This window comes from Glycine max, chromosome 5 (genome assembly GCF_000004515.6).
Source record: "Glycine max cultivar Williams 82 chromosome 5, Glycine_max_v4.0, whole genome shotgun sequence".
Classification (NCBI taxonomy): domain Eukaryota; kingdom Viridiplantae; phylum Streptophyta; class Magnoliopsida; order Fabales; family Fabaceae; genus Glycine; species Glycine max.
In genome coordinates this window covers 113,617-136,520 of record NC_038241.2, presented here as the reverse complement: position 1 = coordinate 136,520, position 22,904 = coordinate 113,617, and the positions used below count along the sequence as shown (strand labels likewise).

At 36.4% G+C, this 22,904-nt stretch overlaps 2 protein-coding genes across 2 annotated transcripts; one reads left to right on the top strand and one right to left on the bottom strand.

Annotated features, from left to right (window-relative positions):
* Positions 1 to 1,870: 1,870 nt before the first annotated feature.
* On the bottom strand, positions 1,871 to 4,938 carry LOC100782284 (protein DETOXIFICATION 14). The gene is made up of 6 exons (XM_006579734.4): positions 4,540 to 4,938; positions 3,431 to 3,975; positions 3,253 to 3,339; positions 2,929 to 2,985; positions 2,409 to 2,853; positions 1,871 to 2,185 (listed from the first exon to the last, which is right to left on the bottom strand). Exons 1-6 carry the CDS (start codon positions 4,804 to 4,806, stop codon positions 2,126 to 2,128), a joined length of 1,461 nt encoding a protein of 486 aa, XP_006579797.1. The 5' UTR covers positions 4,807 to 4,938; the 3' UTR covers positions 1,871 to 2,125.
* Positions 4,939 to 13,123: 8,185 nt separating this feature from the next.
* LOC100783353 (mediator of RNA polymerase II transcription subunit 33B) lies at positions 13,124 to 22,486 on the top strand. The gene is made up of 10 exons (XM_003525638.5): positions 13,124 to 13,944; positions 14,176 to 14,492; positions 14,616 to 14,707; positions 14,857 to 15,208; positions 15,665 to 15,875; positions 16,884 to 16,998; positions 17,161 to 17,322; positions 18,172 to 18,838; positions 20,505 to 20,711; positions 21,070 to 22,486. The coding sequence occupies exons 1-10, from the start codon at positions 13,277 to 13,279 to the stop codon at positions 22,188 to 22,190; spliced, it is 3,912 nt and encodes a 1,303-aa protein (XP_003525686.1). The 5' UTR covers positions 13,124 to 13,276; the 3' UTR covers positions 22,191 to 22,486.
* Positions 22,487 to 22,904: the final 418 nt, after the last annotated feature.

Here is a 22,904-nt window from a genome sequence, read left to right as displayed (position 1 = left end):
CTTAAAATACATTTTTATCCTTTGTATTTTTAAAAATGTTTAATTAATTCTTTTATGTATTTAAAATGATTATTTTGAGATAATGATAACTTTTTATTTTGGGATACAAATTCAATTTTTTTAATTGATTCAAAATATCAAATTTGTTGTATTAAAGTTATGTATATGAAAATTATAAAACCCAATTGATATAAAAAAAACACATGATGAAAATCACATGAATATATTGAATCTAATAAACAATTGAAAAATTGAAAATTCCAATATCATATATTTTTTTTATTGCTAGTGAGACTATTTTTTACATAATTTTTATTATGTTTATGACTTTTTATTTCAAACATAAGTTGAATTTTATAATTATCATGTAACCGAATCTAATTAGACAAGTATTATGTCTCAAATTAGTAAAAAAAATAATCAAAATCATGTCTCAAAATCAAAAATCATTATTTCAAAAGGATAGACGCGGTCCTAAGATTTTATGAGCCTAAGACAAATAGGACTCCTTTATATTTGAGTGTTTGAAAACATAAATACATATTATATAAAAATAATAGACACACAATTTTCATTAAAAATGATATGTTTTGTCTCATTTTTTTAAGGATATGTTTTGTTACATTAAATAATACGTTAGCTTTAATAAATAATGTATGTGATATTTTTTTATTCAATTTACTATAGTATTATGGTTTTAATGTAATTTTGATCCTTCTATATTTTAAAATTTGAATTTTAGTTTCCTTATTTTAAAATAAAGACATTTAGTTTTTTATTTTTTTTAAATTCGTAATTTTATTCCTTCTATTTTAAAATAGAAATATTTAATCCTTCAATTTTTTAAATATGATAAAATAATTCAAAATATAAATATAATTTCTTCAAATTTACACATACGAATATTGTCTCTCAATTTAAAATTTCTAAATCCATCACGGCATCACTGCATCTTACCACCGTCCAACTCATGCAATCTCAAAGCATTGGTGAGAATAGTACAGATGAACTAACTTTTTCGATAAATGTTTTTTACTATATATGTACAAGTTGAAACAATGTGAACTAACTTCAATGTTTTTCTAATTTTGAAAAGTTAAATTCACCTCGCATGAAAATAATTTTGTGAAAAAACTTGTCTGAAAAACATTATGGGAAACACTCTTTCTTAAAAATGTTAAGGATATTTTAAAATCATACCAAAAGCTACGTAATAAATTACAATAAATGAATAGTTGGATGTGTATATCACACAATGTTTTAGTGTTTTATTTTTCTTAAGATCATTGAAATATCCACATAGTAAAAAAAGTCACGAGACAAGTTCTCAAAATCATTGAAGTAAATTTTGTATCTTCTAACAAAAAAAAATTCATACTCATAATCAAAGAAGGGAATTTCTATTAGCATAATTAAGAAATTCAATCATTTACTGAGTATGTATTGGATCCAGAGTCCAGAGGAGGCAGCTAGCAAGGAATAAATTAACTGCAACACCCCTCATCTTGTAGGATTCTTTTACGTGAGAAGAAGGAAAATGTTAGCAATATATTTTTTTAATGAGGAGGAATTGTGTTACTTCAAAAATTATTCTATTTATTTTATAAAAAAAAAGGAATTATTTGATTTATTTATATTATTTATTTTTTTGAAATCTAATAGGTATAATATATAATTAATTTTAACCATTAAATTTCAATTTATATTAAAAAAACTATTTATTATTTTGATAAATTTTTTGTAAACCGATAATATAAAGGACCAGATCTTGTACAAAAATCGAAGGAGATCAGCTCATGTGGACTTGGATATCTTTCGTCATGCGAGGGGAAGCTAACAACGTAAAATATAAAAAAACCAGTGAAACATGTAACTGAAGGCTGAAGCATATTCATTAAACTTGTGGCATCTGATTTATCAGACGCCAGAGGCACAAATCCAGTACAAAAATCCCATCACATATTCACACCAACAAGTTGTGTATGTTAACATAATTAAATCTCTTCACCAAAAAAACAGATACAACTGGGCCACACTCACTATCCTCTATATGACTCTATCTTTCCACTCCACCGCAGATGACAGTCCATGCAGAAACCAAAACATCATTTATTTTTCAGTTTTCTTAAGCTTCATAGTGAACTTTAATTGAGTTCTCAACTACTCTCTCCCTCGCTTTAGTTGCCTGCAGCAACCACAAAATACAGTCATTTAATTGAATTTGTGGCAAATAATAACTAGCTAGTGTCTTAAGAATATTATGTTTTCAATGATTTTTTTAGGCTCTCCTATGATCCACATAATAAATATTTTTCATTTTTAGTTCTTTAACTAATACTCTAAGAACACGGGTTAGCATTTGTGATATTTGTACAGGTTACGTAATGTAAGGTATGGAATGAACGAACCTCTTTGTGCCAATCTGTTAGTGCTGTTACAATAGCAAGAATAATGACTTGTGTAAGAGAGCCTGATAGAGTTCCCATCCAAAGGCCCTTGGCTCTTAGTTGCAGATGAAAACCCAATAACAAACCCATTGGAATTCCCACAAGATAATAGGCTCCCAGGTTCACATAGGCCCCTATTTCCTGGAATCCTCCCCCTCTCGCAATCCCTGATAGTGCTCCAATTAGACTATCGGCAGTAACAGACACACACAAGAGTGGAGCCATCTCTGCAACGTAATCGATTACCTCCTTATCATTGCTGTACGCGTATCCTAATACATGTCGGCAACTAATGAAGACACTGCTCACAATAACTGCCTCTGCCACCCCGAGAATCACAACCACTCGAACTGCACCTTTTGCTGTCTTTGGATTCCCTGCCCCCAGTTCATTTGAAACCCGAGTGCTGCAAACATCCATCATCAGATTAAGTGTGTTGGAAGCCCCAAAAAAAGGCAAATTTGGACCAAACCTTTTTTACCTTGCAGAGGCTCCAACAGCATAAGGAATAAAGTAGTGCAATGTGGTTGTGTTAAGGCTGCAAGAAGCGTATGAATGATCAAAAAGTTAATTAGAAGATCACGAGTTATTTCAGCAAGGGTATTCTTAGGGACATTGGTTAAAGAACTAAATGAAGAGTGTGAAAAAGATCATGAACAGTGAAATTTTTCATCTCTCAATAAAAATATTTTTATTTTAATTTCTTAACCAATATCCTTAGCGCACTATTAACTCATGCCTTTAGAGCACCGGTTAACATTTGCCTTTGAGTAATAATAATGGAAAAGAAATTTAATCCACACACCAGACTGACAGAACTGCGGTTTCGAGTTGAGGATTAGGCAAAATCCCCGCAAGTAATGTAAGCACCTCAAAGGACCACCATTCAAAACTATATACATACATAGAAATTAATGTGAAAATGTAATTAATTAATTAATTAGGAGAATTAAAAATGTTATATAAGAAATAAACAAATTTACCAAAACATGAGTCCGGAAGGGATAGCTAATTTCAAGAACTCTGGAATGCTAAGTAAAGCGTTACTAGAAAAGACAATCTTGGTCTTTTGACAAGCCGGAGAGAAGATCATATAAATTGCAAGCCAAACCACATTCAACCAATACGAGACTCCAATGGCTAATGCAGCTCCAATGTGTCTCAGTCCCAACTTAAAAACCAGACCCCAACAAATAGGAACATGCAAACACAGTGCGGTGATTGAGCTGAAAACCATGGGAAAGATCATACTCTGAGTCTGGAAGTAGCGAGTGAGAGCTTGAAGAACAGCATGGCCAAATAGAGCTGGAATAAGGTATATGCAGTACTCACGAGCTGCATGAGAAATTTCAGGGTCTTGACTAAACAGCATGAGTATTTTATCAGTGAATATCCACACCAGAGATATCGGGAGACAAACCAATGTCAGAGTCACAATCGCACACCAAATGTAGTTTCCAAACTTCCTATACTCCTCCGCACCATAGGTTTGCCCACATAAAGTTTCCAATGCACCGGACATTCCCAACTGCAACACAGTACTCATCAGTCAATCAGATTGACTTTGGCATTTCAACAGGGTAGGGTAGCATTAATTAATAATATATAAATATATGCACACAAAGACTAATATTAATGGCTAAACTAGCCAAAATATTGTTATGTAGAATGAGGGCAATTTTTTAAGTTCTCAACCTTTTCAACTGTTTGTACAGATCCAGTTTCAAAAGAAGGGTTATCAACCAAACTGAACTGTATCAAACACAAATAACCAATGGAATGCTATTTATTTTCTATATTAAAATCCAATCCAGCCCAAAATATGGCTTATTAATTAGTTAACTGGTAAATTTATTAAGAATCAACATAAATGATAACCTTAACTGGATCAAGAGCCCTCTGCCCAAGAATCAGAAAATAGCTTTCCAATAGAATACAAGCTTATATGTTTAAAAGATGCTATAGTTGAATGCAAGCAAAAGCTAAATGGCACCTTTTTAAAGTTCAATGAAAACTGAGAAAAACAAGAAAGGGTAGCAATAGCATATATAGAATGAAAAAGAGAGAAAAAGGAGGAGTTGTATATATTTACAAGGACACTAAATCCGGTGACTTCAGCAAAAGAGGTAGCAATAGCAACTCCAGAGAAGGAGACCAGTATCCCAAGATGTCCCACCATCATCAAAGACACAACTTGTAGAAGGTACTGCGACACCGTGACAGCCACCATTGGAGCCGCCATGGAGCTTACCCTCTTGAACTCTTGGCAAAATGTACTCTCCACCCCATTATTATTCTCTTGCTCGCCACTCTTTCTCAGCACTAGCAGTGGTGCTGCCAACTCTCTGGAGCTTTCCATATTGTCAACACTGGTCAATGTTCATGCCACAATGTGTGTTGTGAAGAGAGGAATATATAGGAAGAGAAAGAGAAAGTGGTGCTTCTTTCTTCTACTTCTACCTCTTTTTACCAAACAATTATTTTGTGGTCAACCCAGCTGCGCTACTGGGAAACGCGCAAATAAACTAATCTTGCTACATGCATTATAGCCTCCTTGTTTATTTATTTCAATTATTTATCTTTTTTTGTGATGTAGATCACATGGCCTTTTTGTTAGAGACAATCGAGTCAGTACAACTATTTTGAACAATAATTTTTTTTCAAATATTTAATATAATTGTATATATCTAATGCTCAAATCCAAAATTATTAAGCTGAAATAATCACACACATTAATTGATTTACTGTTTAGCGGTTATTTCAATTGTTTATCTTATCATGAAACTTCCTTATAATTTTAATATTTTATATTTCTTAAAGATCCATGCGGATGCGGTGTATCACAAGATTGCGCGAGATGGTACTAATGGTAATACAATAATGTAATATAGAAACAGAAGCTGAAAGAATAATGCATATAATAAGAATGCAGCGACTACTTCAGTCTATACCTCTTGGCTCTTAGGAAAAGATAAGAGAATTAGCGAATCGTGACAAATGCAGATACCGTAATGGTTCCATAACGTGCATCAAAAACTTTTCTTTTACTTTTCTTCCACGGTTGGACAGAATGGTGTGAAGGTTGATGTTTTACAATATGTTGATAACACACTTTTCTTTGGAGAAGTATCTTTCAGTAATGTCCTAAAAAAAGGGTATGTTGAAAGGGTTTAAGTTGGTTTGGTAAACTTCTTTAAGAGTGCCTTGGGGGAGTAGGGTCAAAAGGAAACACCTTAGATTCTTTTACTAACATTTTACAGGTTGATGTCTTTGCCATTTGTTTATTTAGGGGTACCAGTAGGGGCTAACCCAAGGAAGATGGGGACTTGGAGATCGATTATGAAGAAGATTGACAGAAAATTGGTAATGTGGAAGAATAAGATTTTATCTTTTGCCAGTAAAGTGTGCCTTATTAATTTTGTATTGTCATCTCTTCCTTTATTCTACTTATCTTTTTTTAGATGCCTATGGGTGTTGTAAAATTGATAAGAAAGAGGCACATAGATTTTTTGCGGGGGTGTGAGGAAGGTAGAAGGAAAATTACTTTGTTAAAGTGGGACAAAATTTGTTGCCCTAAGGAGAAGGGGAGATATCGATGTGAAGAATATTAAGATTTTTAATGATTCTTTACTTGCTAAATGGAGGTGAGATATGGGTGTTTAGGAGGATGGTCATTGGAGGTGGATTTGGTTTGGAGAAGGGGGAGATTTGAGTGGGAGAGAGCCCAAACTCGGTAGCTAGAAATGTTTTAGGGGGGTGATTACTCTTAGAAAAGAAGAGACTAATATGTGGCAGTGGACTGAGAATTCTAATGGGGTATACTAAGTTAGTTTCTTCATATAGGGCTCTGCACAGTTTAATGGTTGGAGGAATGGAAGATAAATTCTTTTATGTCCTTTGGAAGATCAATATCCCAACTAAAGCGATTTTTTTTGTGTGGAGTCTCACGGTTGGTATTCTTCCTACTAGAGATAATAAACTTCGTATAAGGAATATTGCGGGGGGCAAGATGTCTTGTGCGTGTTCTGTGATCAACTTCTAGAGCCTATTGAACAATGTATCTTCTCTTGCTCTTCTTTTCATGCCTTATAGAAACAATGGTTTTCTTGGTTGAATTACCCTTCAATGTTAGCTTGCAATCCAAAGGACCATTTTCTCTAGCATCCGTGTTATGGGCGTTCAATTAGAGATATTAACAGATGACATGTGTTATGGTGTGTTATTTCTTGGTGTATTTGGAACCTCGGGAATAGATGTATCTTCCAAGGGGTTGCTTATGATAAAAAAAATTCTTGTAGACAATTTATCAAAGCGTAATGATCATAAACAACTTGATGTTGGACCGCAAACCGGTCACACTAGGCCTGTTAGAAAGAAGCAGCCATTAGTATGGCTGAAGCATTATGTTTGACTCAAGTAGTTGTTAAACTATTTTTTTTATCTATGTCTTTCATTGTCTACTAGACCTTTTTATATTTGGGCTTGTATTTTGTAATTCCCAATCCTAGTATATCATCTCTTACGTGAGAGACTAGGGTAAGCAAAAATTGAATGTTGCCGTTTCCATTATGTCTTTTCTCTAAGATCTTTATGGTTTTTCCCTTGCAATTATTTTTCTTAGTTTAATCAGTAGCATATTCTACCAAATTGGTGCTTCCATCTACCTTTTTCAATGCCTCCCCGCTCAAGTAAGGATGTTGATGATCCATTCAAGTTTGTCCAGGAAACGTTGGCTATGATATAGTCCTAAATGGTAACTCAAGATGCTCGCCAACAGGTGTTGGAACAGAACATGGATTCCAAGCATGACACTCTCACGTCCATCATGTCCACACTTCAGTAGAAGATTACTTCTATTTCCATTCCATTTTCCAATTTGCCTTCATCCCCTAACCCTATCCTTACGTCCCAACCGAACACCCTTAGCATACTCATTTCCACCAACCTTATTATACACACCCAACCTATATCTCATCCAATGGTCATCCCACACACCATCCAACCTATTACCTATTTAGTAGGCATTCCACAAACTATGGGTTTATCCCTACCATGGGAATGCCTCAAACCCTTGGTTTCCAACCTATTTTTGGTATGCCCCATATCCCAGACATAAGTTTAACTACAGATGTCATTCCCACCTAATCATCTCAGCCTTGCCTCAACCCAACCCCTTTCATCATTTTTTCCTTTCCCTCATCCACCCTCGTTGATTACATCCTAACACTAACCTTATTTTTCCGAACTTTAATTTTATTTTTTTTCCCCACCCTCCTCAAACAATACATCATATGTTTGTCCCCCTAAAAATGTAGTTGGTTGTTTTTTATGGATCTAAACCGCTCGATTGGTTGTTACAGACAAATCAATTTTTCTCTCTTTATCAGGTTTTGTTAGACCAACGATTTTATATGGCCTCATTCTACATAAAGAGAGATTCACTTAGCTAGTTCAAATGGATGCATCATAATGCCCAATTTGTTGACTGTGCCTCTTTTATGAGGGCCTTAAAGGTCTGTTTTGGGTCATCTTCTAATGAAAATCATCATGCAACTTTGTTTAAGTTGAGACAATATGGAACTATTGGTGATTATCAAGCCAATTTTGAAAACAAAATGCAATCAAATCGTGGGTCAGCCTCAAGATGTCATTTTAAATTATTTTATTTCAGGACTTCTCTATGAAATCAGATGTTAATTAGCTATACAGAAACCTTCATCCATTTCCCAAGCAATTAGCTTAACTAAATTAATTGAGGCTAAGATCAAAGACTCAAAGCCTAAATCCACTAGATCCTTCCTAAATGCCAACTGAACCTTAACTCTTGTTAATCCTTCAACTTTCATCCCAAACTAAACCCCTAAACACTTATCCATCCAATCTTCCCATTAAATATGTAAACTCCACTCAAGCCGAAGATCGAAAAGCTTTGGGCTTATTGAAAAAAAAAATTATGGCCATAAATGCAACAACCAAAATTGTTTCCTCTTCTTGGTAATTGAGGATGAGCTTAAAACACCTATCAAGGAATCAAAGTCCCCTAACCCAATTATTAAACAACAAACTCTAACCATTTCCACCTATCCATCCAAGCTCTTATAGGTTCACCTTCCCATCAAACCTTACAATTTCAAGGGATTATTGGCCAATTACTAGTTATTCTTCTAATTGATTTTGGAAGCTCTTACAATATTATCCAACCTAGACTTACCTAACACCTTTAATTGGAAACATTACCCACCCCTCCTTTTTTCGATTATGGTTGGAAATGGTGAACACATACAATGTCAAGGTTTCTATCCTAAAGTTTTAATTCATATACAAGCTTCAATTTTTTCTATTCCCTTCTACTTTCTACCCATTGAGGGTGTTGATGTGGCGTTAGGGATTGAATGGTTGCAAACCTTAGGTCTTATCACAACAGATTTTTCTATACCTAGTATATCTTTTACTCTTGACAATACTCCATTCATACTTCAAGGAGACCCTCCAAAACTTCCCTTCCCTACTACCTATCAATAATTTTGCCATCTATTGCACAATGATAACATTGCTTCCCTTCACCTACTCTCCTTTCAAACCACCAACCTTTCCCCCACAAAACCCAATCCTGAACCACCTTTAAATAGCCCAAATTCCCTAATACACTCCCTTCCTCACGAAATACAACAACTTTTATTAACCTATTCCAATGTTTTTAACACTCCACAAGGACTACCACATTCCCATCCCTATGATCATCACATTCCTCTCTTACCTAATACTACCCTTGTCAATGTCAAACCTTATCGTTACCCTTATTCTCAAAAAGAGGCCACAACCACAATCATCAATGACATACTCCAAGATGGTATTACTCAACCCACTACCAATCCATTTTCTTCACCAGTTCTATTAGTTAAAAAAATGGCTCTTGACATTTTATGTGGATTATAGAGCCCTTAATGTTGTTACGGTTAAAGACCAATTTCTTATCCCTATCATTGATGAACTACTCGATAAGTTAGGTGTTGCTATTGTTTTTACTAGGATTGATTTATGCTCGGGTTACCATCAAATTAGAGTTGTACCTCAAGACACTCACAAAATTGCTTTTTGCATAGTTAATGGACATTATGAATTCCTTGTGATGCCTTTTGGCTTAACTACTGCGCCCTCTGCCTTTCAGTCGAGCATGAATGATTTATTACGATCTTACCTGCATTAGTTTGCTATTGTTTTCTTTGATGACATTTTAATTTATATTCCTGATTTTTCTAGTCACTTAGAACACTTGCATGTAAATTTTCAAATACTTTCTAATCATTAATATGTTGCTAAGTTACCTAAGTGCGTTTTTGTTGTATCTACTGTGCATTATTTGGGCCACATGATTTCTTCTTGTGGAGTGGCCCATAATTCAGAGAAAGTTCAAGCTATTCTAGATTGGTCGAAGTCACGTTCTTTCACGGTGTTACACGGTTTTTTCGGCTTATCTGATTTTTATAGAAAGTTTGTATGTCACTATATCACTCTCGTTGCTCCTCTCACCGATATTTTAGGTTCCACTAATTTTTCTTGGAGTATAGAGGCAACACATGCCTTTACAACATTAAAAAAACAAATGACTTCACTCCCAATCCTTGTTCTGCCAAATTTTTTCGAGCTCTTTGTCTTAGAAACAGATGCTTCTACAATGGTCGTTGGAGTGGTTTTATCTTAGAAAGGGCACCCCTTTGCTTTCTTTAGTAAAAAAAATGGGTCCCCACCTTTTAGATTTCTTTGTCTACATTTAGGAGATGTATGCCATTTCTGAATCTGTAAAAAAATGGCATCAATATTTGTTGGGAAGACACTTTCATATATATACTGATCAGAAAAGCTTAAACACTTTACTTTCCCAAACCATTCAAACACTGAAACAATAGAAGTGGATTTGTAAGTTACATAGATTTCAGCTTGAAATTTTTTATAGACCTGAGAAAATGAATGTTGTTGTTGATGCTCTCTCCCACAAGTTTACTACTGACACACCCATTTTTGTGTCCATTTCCTTTCTAGTGCCAAAAATCCTCACCACATTACAACATTACTATGCAGAGCACATAGATGGAAAAGAATGGGTTAAAAAATGTGCTACAAAGGAGACCATGAAAGAGTTTTTCAGATTCAACAATGGGTTTTTATATTTTAAGGACAAGTTGTTTATACCTAACTATGTTGATTTAAGGACCACCTTCCTCACAAAGTTCCATTATACTCCCCTTGCTGGTCACTCTAATCTTAAGCCCACTCTAGATTGCCTAGCTACTTCCTTTCACTGGCCCAGGTTATCTCATGACACCAAAAACTTTACCAAGGCTACTCGATCTACTAAAGAGCAAGTGCCTCCCAATAAAGAAACAGGGGTTATTACAATCTCTATCAATATGGAAGGAGTTGAGTATGGATTTTATTACTCGCTTGCTGAGTTGATTTGACCATAGTGTCATTTGGGTGATTGTTGACAGGTTTCACCAAATATGCTAATTTTTTTGGCATTGCCCACCAAGTTCATTACTCTAGCCATTGCAACTCATTTTTAAGTGGAAATATGTCGTTTGCATGACTTGCCAAAGTCCATTATTTTTTACAAGGATCTACTCTTCCTAAGCACATTGTGGAAGGAATTGTTCAAATTAAAATGGGACCACATTAAAGTATAGTATGACATATCACCCGAAAACAGATGGTGAAATAAAGGTTCTTAACAAAAGTTTGCAGTTTTACCTTCATTGTTTTTGCTGGAGATCGTCCTCGACAGTGGTACAAGTTCCTGCATATGACAGAGTTTTGGTACAACACAACCTTTCGCTCTGCCATCCAAATGACTCTGTTTCAAGCTTTGTATGGTTAACCTCCCCTGAAATTCCTTGATTACATTCCTAGTTCTTCGTCCGTAGGAACATAGTGGGTCAAACAAATAAACATCGCATGGACTGTACCTATTCTATATACAACTAGGTCTGGTTGAAGCTCCATAACTATCGCCAACACACTATTTCACATCGCCCTTCTAAAAAACTTGCTCACTATTTTTTCGGTCCCTTTTGTGTTCTTTGATGATTAAGCGCTTCGGCTTATGAGCTCTAGCTCCTAAAAACATTTTGTGTTCACCCAATGTTTCATGTTTCTCTCCTACGACCCTTTCGTGACATTCCTCCACCATATACTCTACACCCTCTTCCTTCTCAGTTGGTCCACTCTTTGACCCATGGCTCTGGTTCTCTAGCTTCTGGTGAGAACTCAGACGTGAACCCCCCTTAGACCCAACTCTGTTTACTTCGAAGTCTCTCCCCATTTCTAATAACTTAAACTCAAAAGTGAATGGGTTGGGAAGTCAGACTCCCCATCCCTTAACTCAAGTTACCCCTCTGACGCAACCTTTTCCATGTTTTATTCCCCACTGTCTTGATCATCACATTTCCTAATCCCACCCCAATTCTCCACCCTCTGATTTGAACTTAGTTGGCACCCACCAAGAGAGTTACGTTGAGATTCCCTAACGGTCACTATCAACCTATCTTCTCGAGGACTTTTCCTCTTCCCCGCCTAACCCTTCATTAATTACTCAACACCAAACACAACCCTTTCCCCAAGTTCAACTCCCATTGTCCAATCTTCCCCCTATCAAGGGTCGAGACCATTCCTTCCCTTTCCACTTCACCAATTTGTGCCTTTGCTTCTCATTGGCCTTTCTTTGTGGACCCCACACCTTCCCACTTTGAGGACAAAGTTGCTTTTGGAGACGGCGGTATTGATTTTCGACCATAAATGGGCCACATTAATCCTATTAGAAAAAAACAACCATTAGTATGGCTAAAGCATTATGTTGGGCTCAAGTAGTTGTTAGTTATTTTTTTATGTCTTTTATTGTCTACTAGACCTTTTTATATTTGGGCTTTTATTTTGTAATTCCCAACCCTAGTATATCATCTCTTATATGAGAGACTAGGGTAAACCTAAATTGAATGTTGAAATTTTCATTATGTCTCTTCTCTAAGTTCTTTATAATTTTTTCCATGCAATTATTTTTCTTAGTTTAATCAAGTAGTAGATTCTATCAAAACTTCTCATTTTTTTAATTTCTTTCTTCTTGTAATATTACATTACTTTTACCATTCATATATACCTTTCTCTCTAATTAGTAATTAGGTGCATATTAAGATTTTTTTTTCCTACATCATTTGCATAGGATGCAACCTTTCTTTATTTTGCAATTTAGTTAAAAAAATAAAAGTATTTAAATCTAAAACAATTTAGTTTAAAATCAATTAGGTAAACATTCCACCAAGTATATTAAAGTAGTTAATGTAATTATTATAAATGTCAATAAACATGACAATTAATGCACCCTAATTAAATTCTTAAATAAAATTGATTTGTATGTTTAATATATTAAGTAAATGTGTTGTTTCATACTTATGAAGAAAATGGTGTAAGAAAAGATGAGATTATTGTTATTTTAGTGTGTGTGATTATTATTGGTTAGACAAAAAATGAGACAGGATCTTTAGGAAATGATCCGATTCGGTTCCATGCTTAAAAATGCAGAGGGACTCCTTTCTTTGAAATAATTAAACTTTTAAAATAAAAAGTGGTAATATTATATAATCTAATGAATAAAAAAGAAAAGAATAGAAAATTGAAAGAAGGTGTTGAATTTGCATAATGAGGAAAGCGATGGACGGCGTATTGAAAAAGTAAGACGGGGAGGGGAGGGGGAGTTGCCGAAGCGGACTTTTGAAAATTAGAGAGAGAGAGAGAGAGAGAGAGAGAGAGGGGATCTGTTGTTGGAAGGAGGTGAAGTGATGGGGGTGTGGGATGGAATCATGCAAGTAACTAAGTTGGCGCAGGAGAAGAAGACAGACCCTCTTCTATGGTCCATCCAGGTCAGCTCCGCCCTCAACTCCGGCGGCGTCTCCCTCCCTTCCATCGAGCTGGCCCACCGCCTGGTCTCCCACATCTGCTTCGACAATCACCTTCCCATCACCTGGAAGTTCCTCGAGAAAGCCATGTCCCTCCGCCTCCTCCCTCCCTTCCTTGCCCTCTCCCTCCTCTCCTCCCGCGTCCTCCCTCTTCGCCGCCTCCACCCCTCCGCCTACACTCTCTACATGGACCTCCTCAGCCGCCACGCCTTCTCCCTCCTCATCCACTTCCCCAATTACCCCTCCGTCATGTCCTCCATCCATCATCTTCTTCACTTCTCCCAACTCTATTCCTCCCTCGACCCTCATCCCGGCGTCGTTCTCGTTCTCTTTCTCTTCACTCTCGTCTCTCAGCTTCTCGAAGCCTCCTTGTCCGACGAAGGATTGCTCCAGCACTCCCCCCGCTTCCTCCCCGTCGATCCCGCCGATATCGTCATCGACAACACCGATGCCTTGCGCCGGAAAAACACTGCTATGGCCATTCAGATTATTTCTCGCTTTCTTCACCACAAACTCACTTCCCGGATCCTTGCATTGGTTCAGCGAAACATGTATTCAAACCCACACCTTTCATCTTTTTCGCTTTGCTATAACTTTGAAACATATAACTGAATTTCCCTTGTCTGGTTACTCATGATTCATTGGCTGCGTTTAGTATACAGGACAAGACTCATATATTGTTCCTTCCTTACGTGTTCTTCTATCTTAGGAATTTAAGTTTTTAGGTTTTCTCTCATTAGGATGTTCACATTTTTAGTTGGTGGATGGATGTTTATTTGTAGGCCAGCGCATTGGGGACCTTTTCTTCACCAGCTGCAGCGGCTTGCAGCAAACTCCACCTTGTTGAGGAGCTTGAAGCACGTCACTCCTGAGTCCCTCTTGCCTTTGGATTTCAACTCCCCTACTGGGATTAAGCTTCTGTGTTCTGAGTGGAAAACAACACCTACACTGGAACTCAATGCTGTCATGGCCGACTCTTGTGCTGTTCAGTCTCGTCACGATAGTTGGTCTTTGCTTTGGCTTCCTATTGATCTTATCCTTGAGGATGCAATGGATGGCAATCATGTTGCAGAAGCTAGTGCTGTTGAAGCACTTACTGGTATGCAGAAATTTCACTGTTGGAACTGTTACTGAACTTGACTGCATCTAACATTCATAAGACTTTTTGGTTTTTGATGCATGATTGAATTGCTTCGTTGAAGTGGTTGTTGGCTTATTGCAGGGTTGGTTAAGGCTTTGCAAGCTGTTAATGGTACTGCATGGCACAGTGCCTTTTTAGGTTTATGGATTGCAGCACTACGGCTAGTTCAAAGGGTAATATATTGCAGCATATCTATTCTATTTTTATTATGTTTTTAGGTTTACATTTAACTGATTTACTGGTTCTCCACTAAATCCAACCAGTGACTCTAATTTGGATTCTGTTAACTTGTTTTAAGTACATTTTCTCCCCCTTTTTTTAGGAGAGGGATCCAGGAGAGGGGCCTGTACCTCGCCTTGATACCTGCTTGTCTATGTTATTGAGCATTACAACCCTTGTAGTTGCTAACCTTATTGAAGAAGAGGAAGGCGAACTTATTGAAGAAGCTGAACATAGCCCTGCAAATCAAAGGATGGACAAACAGGCTTTGGGAGAACGTCATGGGGAATTGGTTACCAGCTTACAGCTATTGGGTGATTATGAGAATTTACTCACTCCTCCTCAATCTGTTATTTGGGGAGCCAATCAGGCTGCTGCCAAGGCTACCTTGTTTGTATCAGGACATAGTGGATACTTGGAACATACGAATGTGAATGACTTGCCCACAAACTGTTGTAAGTAATTGCTTCTATAATATGAATCTCTAATGGTGTTTGGTTGTAGAAAGAACTCTAAGTTGGAGAGGTCCTAAAGTAAAAATAAATGGACAGTTTTAAGAACAATTAAAAACACTTGTGTCCAATTGTATCTTCTTCATACAGTTATAACTAAAATATACAGCAATTTCATGATAAAAAAATTGACAATATGGTCCACAATATGAGCCTGCTTTCATTTATCCTCATAATTGTTCCTTAATGAATTTCAGGGGCATCCAACTTGACCCTAAGATTGGTCATATGGGATTTAATCATATTTTTGTTGTCAATGATCTATTTTTCTGTTTTCTTCTGTTTATTTTGCTCACAGATGTGGTGGTCTCATAAGGGTATTTTCATGTTTATCTCGGGCTCCTGATTAAACCTCTTTGGTTTGTGAGTGACAGTTCATCATCTTGTGTTTTCTTGCAGCTGGTAACTTAAGGCATCTAATTGTTGAGGCTTGTATTGCAAGACATCTTCTTGATACCTCAGCTTATTTCTGGCCTGGTTATGTGAGCGCACCTTTCAATCAGCTGCCTCATAGTATTCCTAACCATTTACCTAGCTGGTCATCATTGATGAAGGGATCACCACTAACTCCTCCATTGGTTAATGTCTTAGTTGCAACTCCTGCTTCTAGGTATGCTGCTATGTCATGTATCATTTTCTGCTCTCATACATTACATGTGTTCTGTGAGAGTTGCTATTTCCACATGGCAAATCAGCGATGGCAAAACTAAACAATTATTATCTTGTCTAGTTTTTCCATTTCACTTTTTCGTTTCTGAGTCAGTTTCACTGTAATAATCTAATTCCTACTACAGTATTTATCCTGCTTCAATTTATATTACTCAACATCATTTAGTGCTGTACTTTTGGGGAAATCTTTGTTGTTTCTTGTCTAATGTCCATAGTTGTGGTTGTCCTTTTTTTGCAGTTCTGTCTACCTCCCTCACTCCCCCTGAAGGAAAAACAATAATTTTATAGTTATAGTTGTTAGAAAATTGCATTATCATGAAATTTAATAATTTATTCATCCTGAACTGAAGTGGGGTTGAGATGGTTGTTTATTTGGGTATAGGTCCTAATTTCAAGTTGTGGTAACAATTAACAACACGTTATCTGTTATCTCGCTATTGTGTTTTTGGGGTCGGCTGCTACACGCTGCTATCCAGGATTTAAAATATTGGATTGTATGGTTTCCTTTTCTTTTTTTGTTTTTGAAATAGTTGAGTCTTCTCTTTAATAAATAAATATTTTTTTTTATAAAAATAGTTGAATCTTTAAAATATATTATGTTATTAGAAAAATGATAATAAGTGAATGTGATATGCAAAATACAGTTTATGGGTTAATTACTCCCATCCCATGTATCTTGGATAAAGAGGCTTATTTTCATTTAAAGAAAATAGAAAATTACTTGTTTCCAAGTCAAAGTAGAAATATTCGTAGATATTAAATAGAGACACACCGTCAAAGAAATGACTGTGTTTGAAAGTGGTTGCTGTCTAATTGGCTGTAGTATTGCTTAATACCTGGGCTTCAGTTACACCTTTCTGTTTCATGAAGTCAGGTATATCCGATGCTCTATTTTGTATATTTACTAGTGGTAATGCAACTGAATTTAAGCTCATGGATGTAATGGAAGCTTAGCAGAGATTGAGAAAGTATTTGAATTTGCAATCAAAGGCTCGGATGAAGAAAAGATATCTGCTGCTACCATTCTTTGTGGGGCATCTTTAGTACGTGGTTGGAATGTGCAGGTGATCCCAACACCATTTTAATTTGATTTTCTCCATAATTAGAAAATCATACTAGACTACACTTCTTCTTTGTTTTTTTTTAAATAATTTATTTTGTTTGCTTCCCCTTCTTTTTCCTTTTTTTTTTTCTTTCATGATTATAATGATTATCATTGTTTGCAGGAACACATAGTATTTTTCATCATAAAGATGCTTTCACCTCCAGTTCCTCCTAAATATTCTGGGACAGAAAGCTATTTGATTAGCCATGCTCCTTTTTTGAATGTCTTTCTGGTGGGAATTTCATCTGTTGACAGTGTTCAGATATTCTCCCTACATGGCGTGGTATGTATAGCAAGTGGTTTACAATCTTTTTTACTCAAAAGAAAAGGGAAAACTAATATGAAGAAGAAAATGTTTTGGAGAACATCCCTCCCCAATACACACAGACAAGAAAAATTATGTCTTATTCAATTTTAAGGTACTATCAATCAAAACCAATTTTAATATTTTCTTTTCAGAGAAGGGAATGGTTGATAACTAAACCTCACAAAACTGGGTTGTAAGATGAGGACTGGCGAATCATTTTAAGATATGGGATTTCAACACCCCCTCTCATGCAGGATTAGACATCTAGAGCATGGACAAATGTGGGTGGCCCAATGACAACATCCTCTCACACCTCGGAATAGACATTTTGAATGGAGACAAGTATGGGTGGCCCAATGACAGGTCTAGGATAGGTTCTGATATCATCATATAACATGGGATTATGGCAATCTAAGTCAAACCCCACAAAACTAGCTTGTAAAGTGAGGATTGTCCAAGTTTTATAAAAACCACATTGATCATATCTCTAGTTGATGCACACCCCTTCATAAACACTAAGACTGGACATCTAAAGCTTGGGAAAATGTTGGTGGCCCTATAACAACATCCCAACACTTAGGAATAGACAACTAGAGTGTAGATAAATATGGGTGACCCAATAACAAATCTAGAATATGCTCCGATATTGTTTTAGAATTTAAGATTAGGGCCTAACTCAAGCCCATAAAACCGTCTTGTATGGTGAAGACTGCCCAATCCTTATGAGAACTACATTGGTCATATCTCTGGTCAACGTTGGACCTCAATAATAACTATTCCTGCTTTTAGTTTGTTGGCTGATTCTATGCATTTACTTTCTTTCAGGTTCCACTACTTGCAGCTGTCTTAATGCCAATATGTGAAGCTTTTGGATCATCTGTTCCTAATGTCTCATGGACTGCTGTAACCGGTGAAAAACTCACTTGTCATGCAGTGTTCTCTAATGCATTTATTCTCCTGCTGAGATTATGGCGGTTTGATCGTCCACCTGTTGAACATGTGATGGGGGGTGCAGCAACCCCAGCATTAGGATCACAATTAGGTCCTGAGTACCTTTTATTGGTTCGGAATTGTATGTTAGCATCCTATGGGAAATCTCCGAGAGATCGAGTAAGAAGTAGAAGATTTTCAAAAATGATAAGTTTTTCTCTCGAGCCCTTATTTATGGATTCCTTTCCAAAATTGAACATTTGGTATCGGCAACATCAAGAATGTATTGCTTCCACCTGCAATACTCTTGCACCTGGAGGGCCAGTTTCTCAGATCGTTGAAGCACTACTTAGCATGATGTGCAAGAAAATAAATAGAAGTGCTCAGTCATTGACGCCTACAACTTCAGGAAGCAGCAATTCATCTCTTTCTTCATTGGATGATGCTTTGATGAAACTCAAAGTGCCTGCATGGGACATCCTTGAAGCAACTCCATTTGTTCTTGATGCTGCTCTCACTGCTTGTGCTCACGGAAGACTCTCTCCTCGTGAATTGGCTACAGGTTTGCCCAGTTTACTCATGGATATATTCAAGCCTTTTTTAAATTGATTTAATCATTATGTATTATTGAGAACTATTTCAGGATTATACTAAGGCTTTCATGTTTTAAAATGTGAGAATGGCAGAGCTGTGGAATAAAGATGTCCTGTGAAAAGATGAAAGAAAATTGAACATGACCTGTAATTCTTGGAATAACTTGGCAAGTGAAGTGACTATATATATAACAAAAATGATATTATTATACCAAAATCTCATGTAATTGTCTTCTCATTCACAGATTCACTTGATTATCCTTGTTCATTTGTCAGTGAGATAAATACAGTATTTGCCAGGAGTTAGGAAGATAAAGATAGTTAGGACAGTTATTGTAATTAGTTAGTTAGAGGTGATTTGCAAGGTTAATGAGGAGAGGAGGATGTAAGAGAAGAGGAATTCTATCTTGCATGTCTAACTAAAATTGGGGAGGATGTAAGAAAATAGGTATTCTATCTTGATAGGTAGGCATATAGAAGAGATACTCCAAAAGATAATATTGCATGTCTAACTAATGATTGTATTGTTTGGTTCCCAGAGGAAAAATAGTAAATTCCAATTCCAATACTAGACACTTAGGTGGGATCTTGTCACTCCCAGTCATTTTTATTTTTAGCTCACATCAAATTATGAATCATCATTATCATCACCTTCGTCCTCCTCAATTTTAGTTTTCAAGCTCCTTAAGCTTCCTCTCTTCTTTGTTTGGACTGGACACCGCTTTGTTGCAATAGTTTTTATGCCATGGACAAGGACAATTGGTTCAAGATCTTTGTTTTAGGACTTACATTCTCAAATAAGTAGTGTTTGACCTAGCTTTTTTTAGAGATTCTCTTTTCCTTAAAAGGAGAAGTTGATGTAAACATAATTTTAGAGTTTAAAAATAAAAGGAGCATTTTTTTAATGAAAATAAATAAATAAAAGATGGAGCTTTCACATGAGTTTCTGCTTCTCTATTTTGAAAACATACCTCCCTTGTCCATGGCCTGATTGACAACCTCCATGTTTGTCACAAAGCTCCTCTTTGGTGATCTCTTGTTCAACCACCTGCTCTCGCCCAATTTCTATTCCTTCAAAGTTGTGATCTGCTACTATTTCCTCATCAATATGCATGCCCTTGTTTCATTCTATTACCTCATGAGGCTCATTCTTAGTCTCGGCCACGATCCTATCATCCTCAAAGCTTGCTCTTAGTTAAGTGATGTTTTCCTGGGTATCAAGCTCCATATGCATTCTCAAAACCATGCCTCCTGAATCCCAATAGCTTTGTGCTCACTAATCTTGATGATGTGTACTCCAAGTATTGACATGTTTGTAGTGCATGCCAATTGTTTGACAATCACTAGTAATGTAGAAGTTTGCAATTAAGTTAAAAAACCATAAAATACCAAACAACATTAGAATTTTTTTTTAACTTCAACTTAGTAGTAGTATCTTCAAAGATAAAAGCTAGGCCAAACGCTAGGTAAGTTCATGCTCCTTTAAGTTGGCATATATTAACTTATTTGATTAAATGTATGTTAATATAAAAATTGTATGTTTGGGAATTCATTAAACTGGGTTGCCAATGTCTTAACCTTTAAACTTTTCTAAGGCTGTTTGCTTAGGAAGTTATCTGCTTGATTTTATCTTAGGTCTCAAAGATCTTGCTGATTTTCTTCCGGCAACTTTGGGTACCATTGTAAGCTACTTATCATCTGAAGTAACACGTGGCATATGGAAGCCTGCTTTTATGAATGGAACTGATTGGCCAAGCCCTGCTGCAAATTTATCTATTGTTGAGCAACAAATCAAGAAAATTCTAGCGGCCACAGGTGTTGATGTCCCTAGCCTTGCTATAGGTTTGTTAAGTTTACTTTCTTTATTTGTGGAAATATTAATTAAACAGAAATCCTTAGCTAAATCCCTCTTTGCACGTTCATTTTATCCTTTCCTGGGTGATTTTTGCAGCATTGTCATTTTCTCCCTATAGACCAACTAAGTTGTCATGTTTTGCATATTCATATAAATTTTTGGGAGTAATTTGTGGGTGATGAATAAATTCTCAATTAGCTACCTGCTATATGTTGACAGAGAAATATCAACTCACTGTCTTGAGTTTTTGGCAAACCGTGTTTTCATTTTCTATTTATATGGACATCACACATCAGGTTTATTAAATCAATCGGTTGACACTACATTTTTAACTGCTGTAAACAGATGGGAATGCTCCAGCTACACTTCCTTTGCCATTGGCGGCTTTTCTGAGTCTCACAATAACATATAAACTGGATAAATCTTGTGAGCGCTTCGTTGTTTTGGCTGGCCCATCTTTGATTGCCCTTTCTTCTGGTTGCCCCTGGCCATGCATGCCCATTGTAGGTGCTTTGTGGGCTCAGAAGGTGAAGCGCTGGAGTGACTTTTTTGTATTCTCTGCTTCTGCAACTGTATTCCACCATAGCAGGGATGCCGTAGTTCAGCTCTTAAGAAGTTGCTTCGCCTCCACCCTTGGGCTTGGTTCCGCCTGCATTTATAACAATGGTGGTGTTGGCACCCTCCTTGGTCATGGCTTTGGTTCTCACTACTCCGGAGGGTTCACTCCGGTTGCTCCTGGGTTTCTCTACTTAAGAGTTTACAGGTCTATTAGAGATGTGATGTTCTTGACAGATGAAATTGTATCTCTTTTAATGCTTTCAGTTAGAGATATAGCAAATGGTGGGTTGCCCAAGGGTGAAGTGGAGAAGCTAAAGAAGACTAAGTATGGAATGAGATATGGACAGGTTTCTCTTTCTGGATCGATGACACGTGTTAAGCATGCCGCTCTTCTTGGGGCTTCGTTTCTTTGGATATCTGGTGGTTCAGGTTTGGTTCAATCTTTGATTACAGAAACTCTGCCTTCATGGTTTTTATCAGCCCAAGGGTTAGAGCAGGAAGGGGGAGAATCTGGAGTTGTGGTTGCTATGCTGAGAGGTTATGCACTTGCATGTTTTGCGGTACTTGGTGGGACATTTGCCTGGGGTATCGACTCTTCGTCACCAGCATCAAAACGACGGCCAAAGGTCCTTGAGATTCATTTAGAATTTCTTGCAAATGCACTAGATGGAAAAATATCTCTTCGCTGTGATTGTGCTACTTGGCGTGCGTATGTGTCTGGGGTTATGAGCTTGATGGTGAGTTGCACACCACTGTGGATCCAGGAACTTGATGTGGGTATATTGAAGAGAATGAGCAACGGATTAAGACAGTTGAACGAAGAAGACTTGGCTCTGCACCTATTAGAAATTAGAGGGACAAGCGTCATGGGTGAGGTAGCTGAAATGATCTGCCAAACTAGATTATAACCGGGCAGAACTTGGGAGCATGGTGCATATGTGATGATACCAAGACCTTATGGAAAATGACACTTGTTTTGCTAGCTACCTTCTACCATTTCTGTACATAGCAATGTAAATTTCATAATTTTGTATTACCCCCATTGAATTTAGATCAGTTACGTTTAGGTAATAGTATAAACCTTTGATCATAATAAGTATTATAGCAGATATTGTCTTCATGTGTACTTGTAGCGTTAACAGATTTCCTAAACTGTGAGCAGTTGGTTATACATTTAGCAATAGTACTAGTATGTTTTCGGGTATTTTTAAATCTGGATTTTTTACACAAGAAATATCACCATGATTAAACGATGGTATGAAATATATTGTTAGAAAGAAAATAATAAAATAAAGTGTCATTATTATCAAGACAGACGATTTTGTTTTATCACATAAAACTAAATTGAAAAATACTTCTGAAATTAAAGAGTAAATTGCGAAAATAGTTTGAATTACCTATGGTTTAACATGGTATTAAAATTCTATATAAGCTAAACCATAGTATTAAAATTCTATATAAGCTTAAGCAAGGACTGCTTTCAAGATTAATATAAGTTAACAAAAATAAAGGTAATTGAATTGGTAGGGGAAAAAAATAATGATCCAATATGATATCAATGAGTTAATAAAAGTTTCGAAACACATACAGACAACAATAATGAATAACCGCGTAGACCAAAG

Excerpts from the sequence above, each read along its gene's own strand:
- LOC100782284 (XM_006579734.4), bottom strand. The coding sequence starts at position 4,806 with ATGGAAAGCTCCAGAGAGTTGGCAGCACCACTGCTAGTGCTGAGAAAG. Across the intron at positions 3,340-3,430 it reads CCTTCCGGACTCATGTTTTG|TTTTGAATGGTGGTCCTTTG; the intron begins GTAAATTTGTTT and ends GTATGTATATAG. Across the intron at positions 2,986-3,252 it reads ACCGCAGTTCTGTCAGTCTG|CCTTAACACAACCACATTGC; the intron begins GTGTGTGGATTA and ends CGCTTCTTGCAG.
- LOC100783353 (XM_003525638.5), top strand. The coding sequence starts at position 13,277 with ATGGGGGTGTGGGATGGAATCATGCAAGTAACTAAGTTGGCGCAGGAG. Across the intron at positions 15,876-16,883 it reads GTTGCAACTCCTGCTTCTAG|CTTAGCAGAGATTGAGAAAG; the intron begins GTATGCTGCTAT and ends ATGTAATGGAAG. Across the intron at positions 18,839-20,504 it reads TCCTCGTGAATTGGCTACAG|GTCTCAAAGATCTTGCTGAT; the intron begins GTTTGCCCAGTT and ends ATTTTATCTTAG.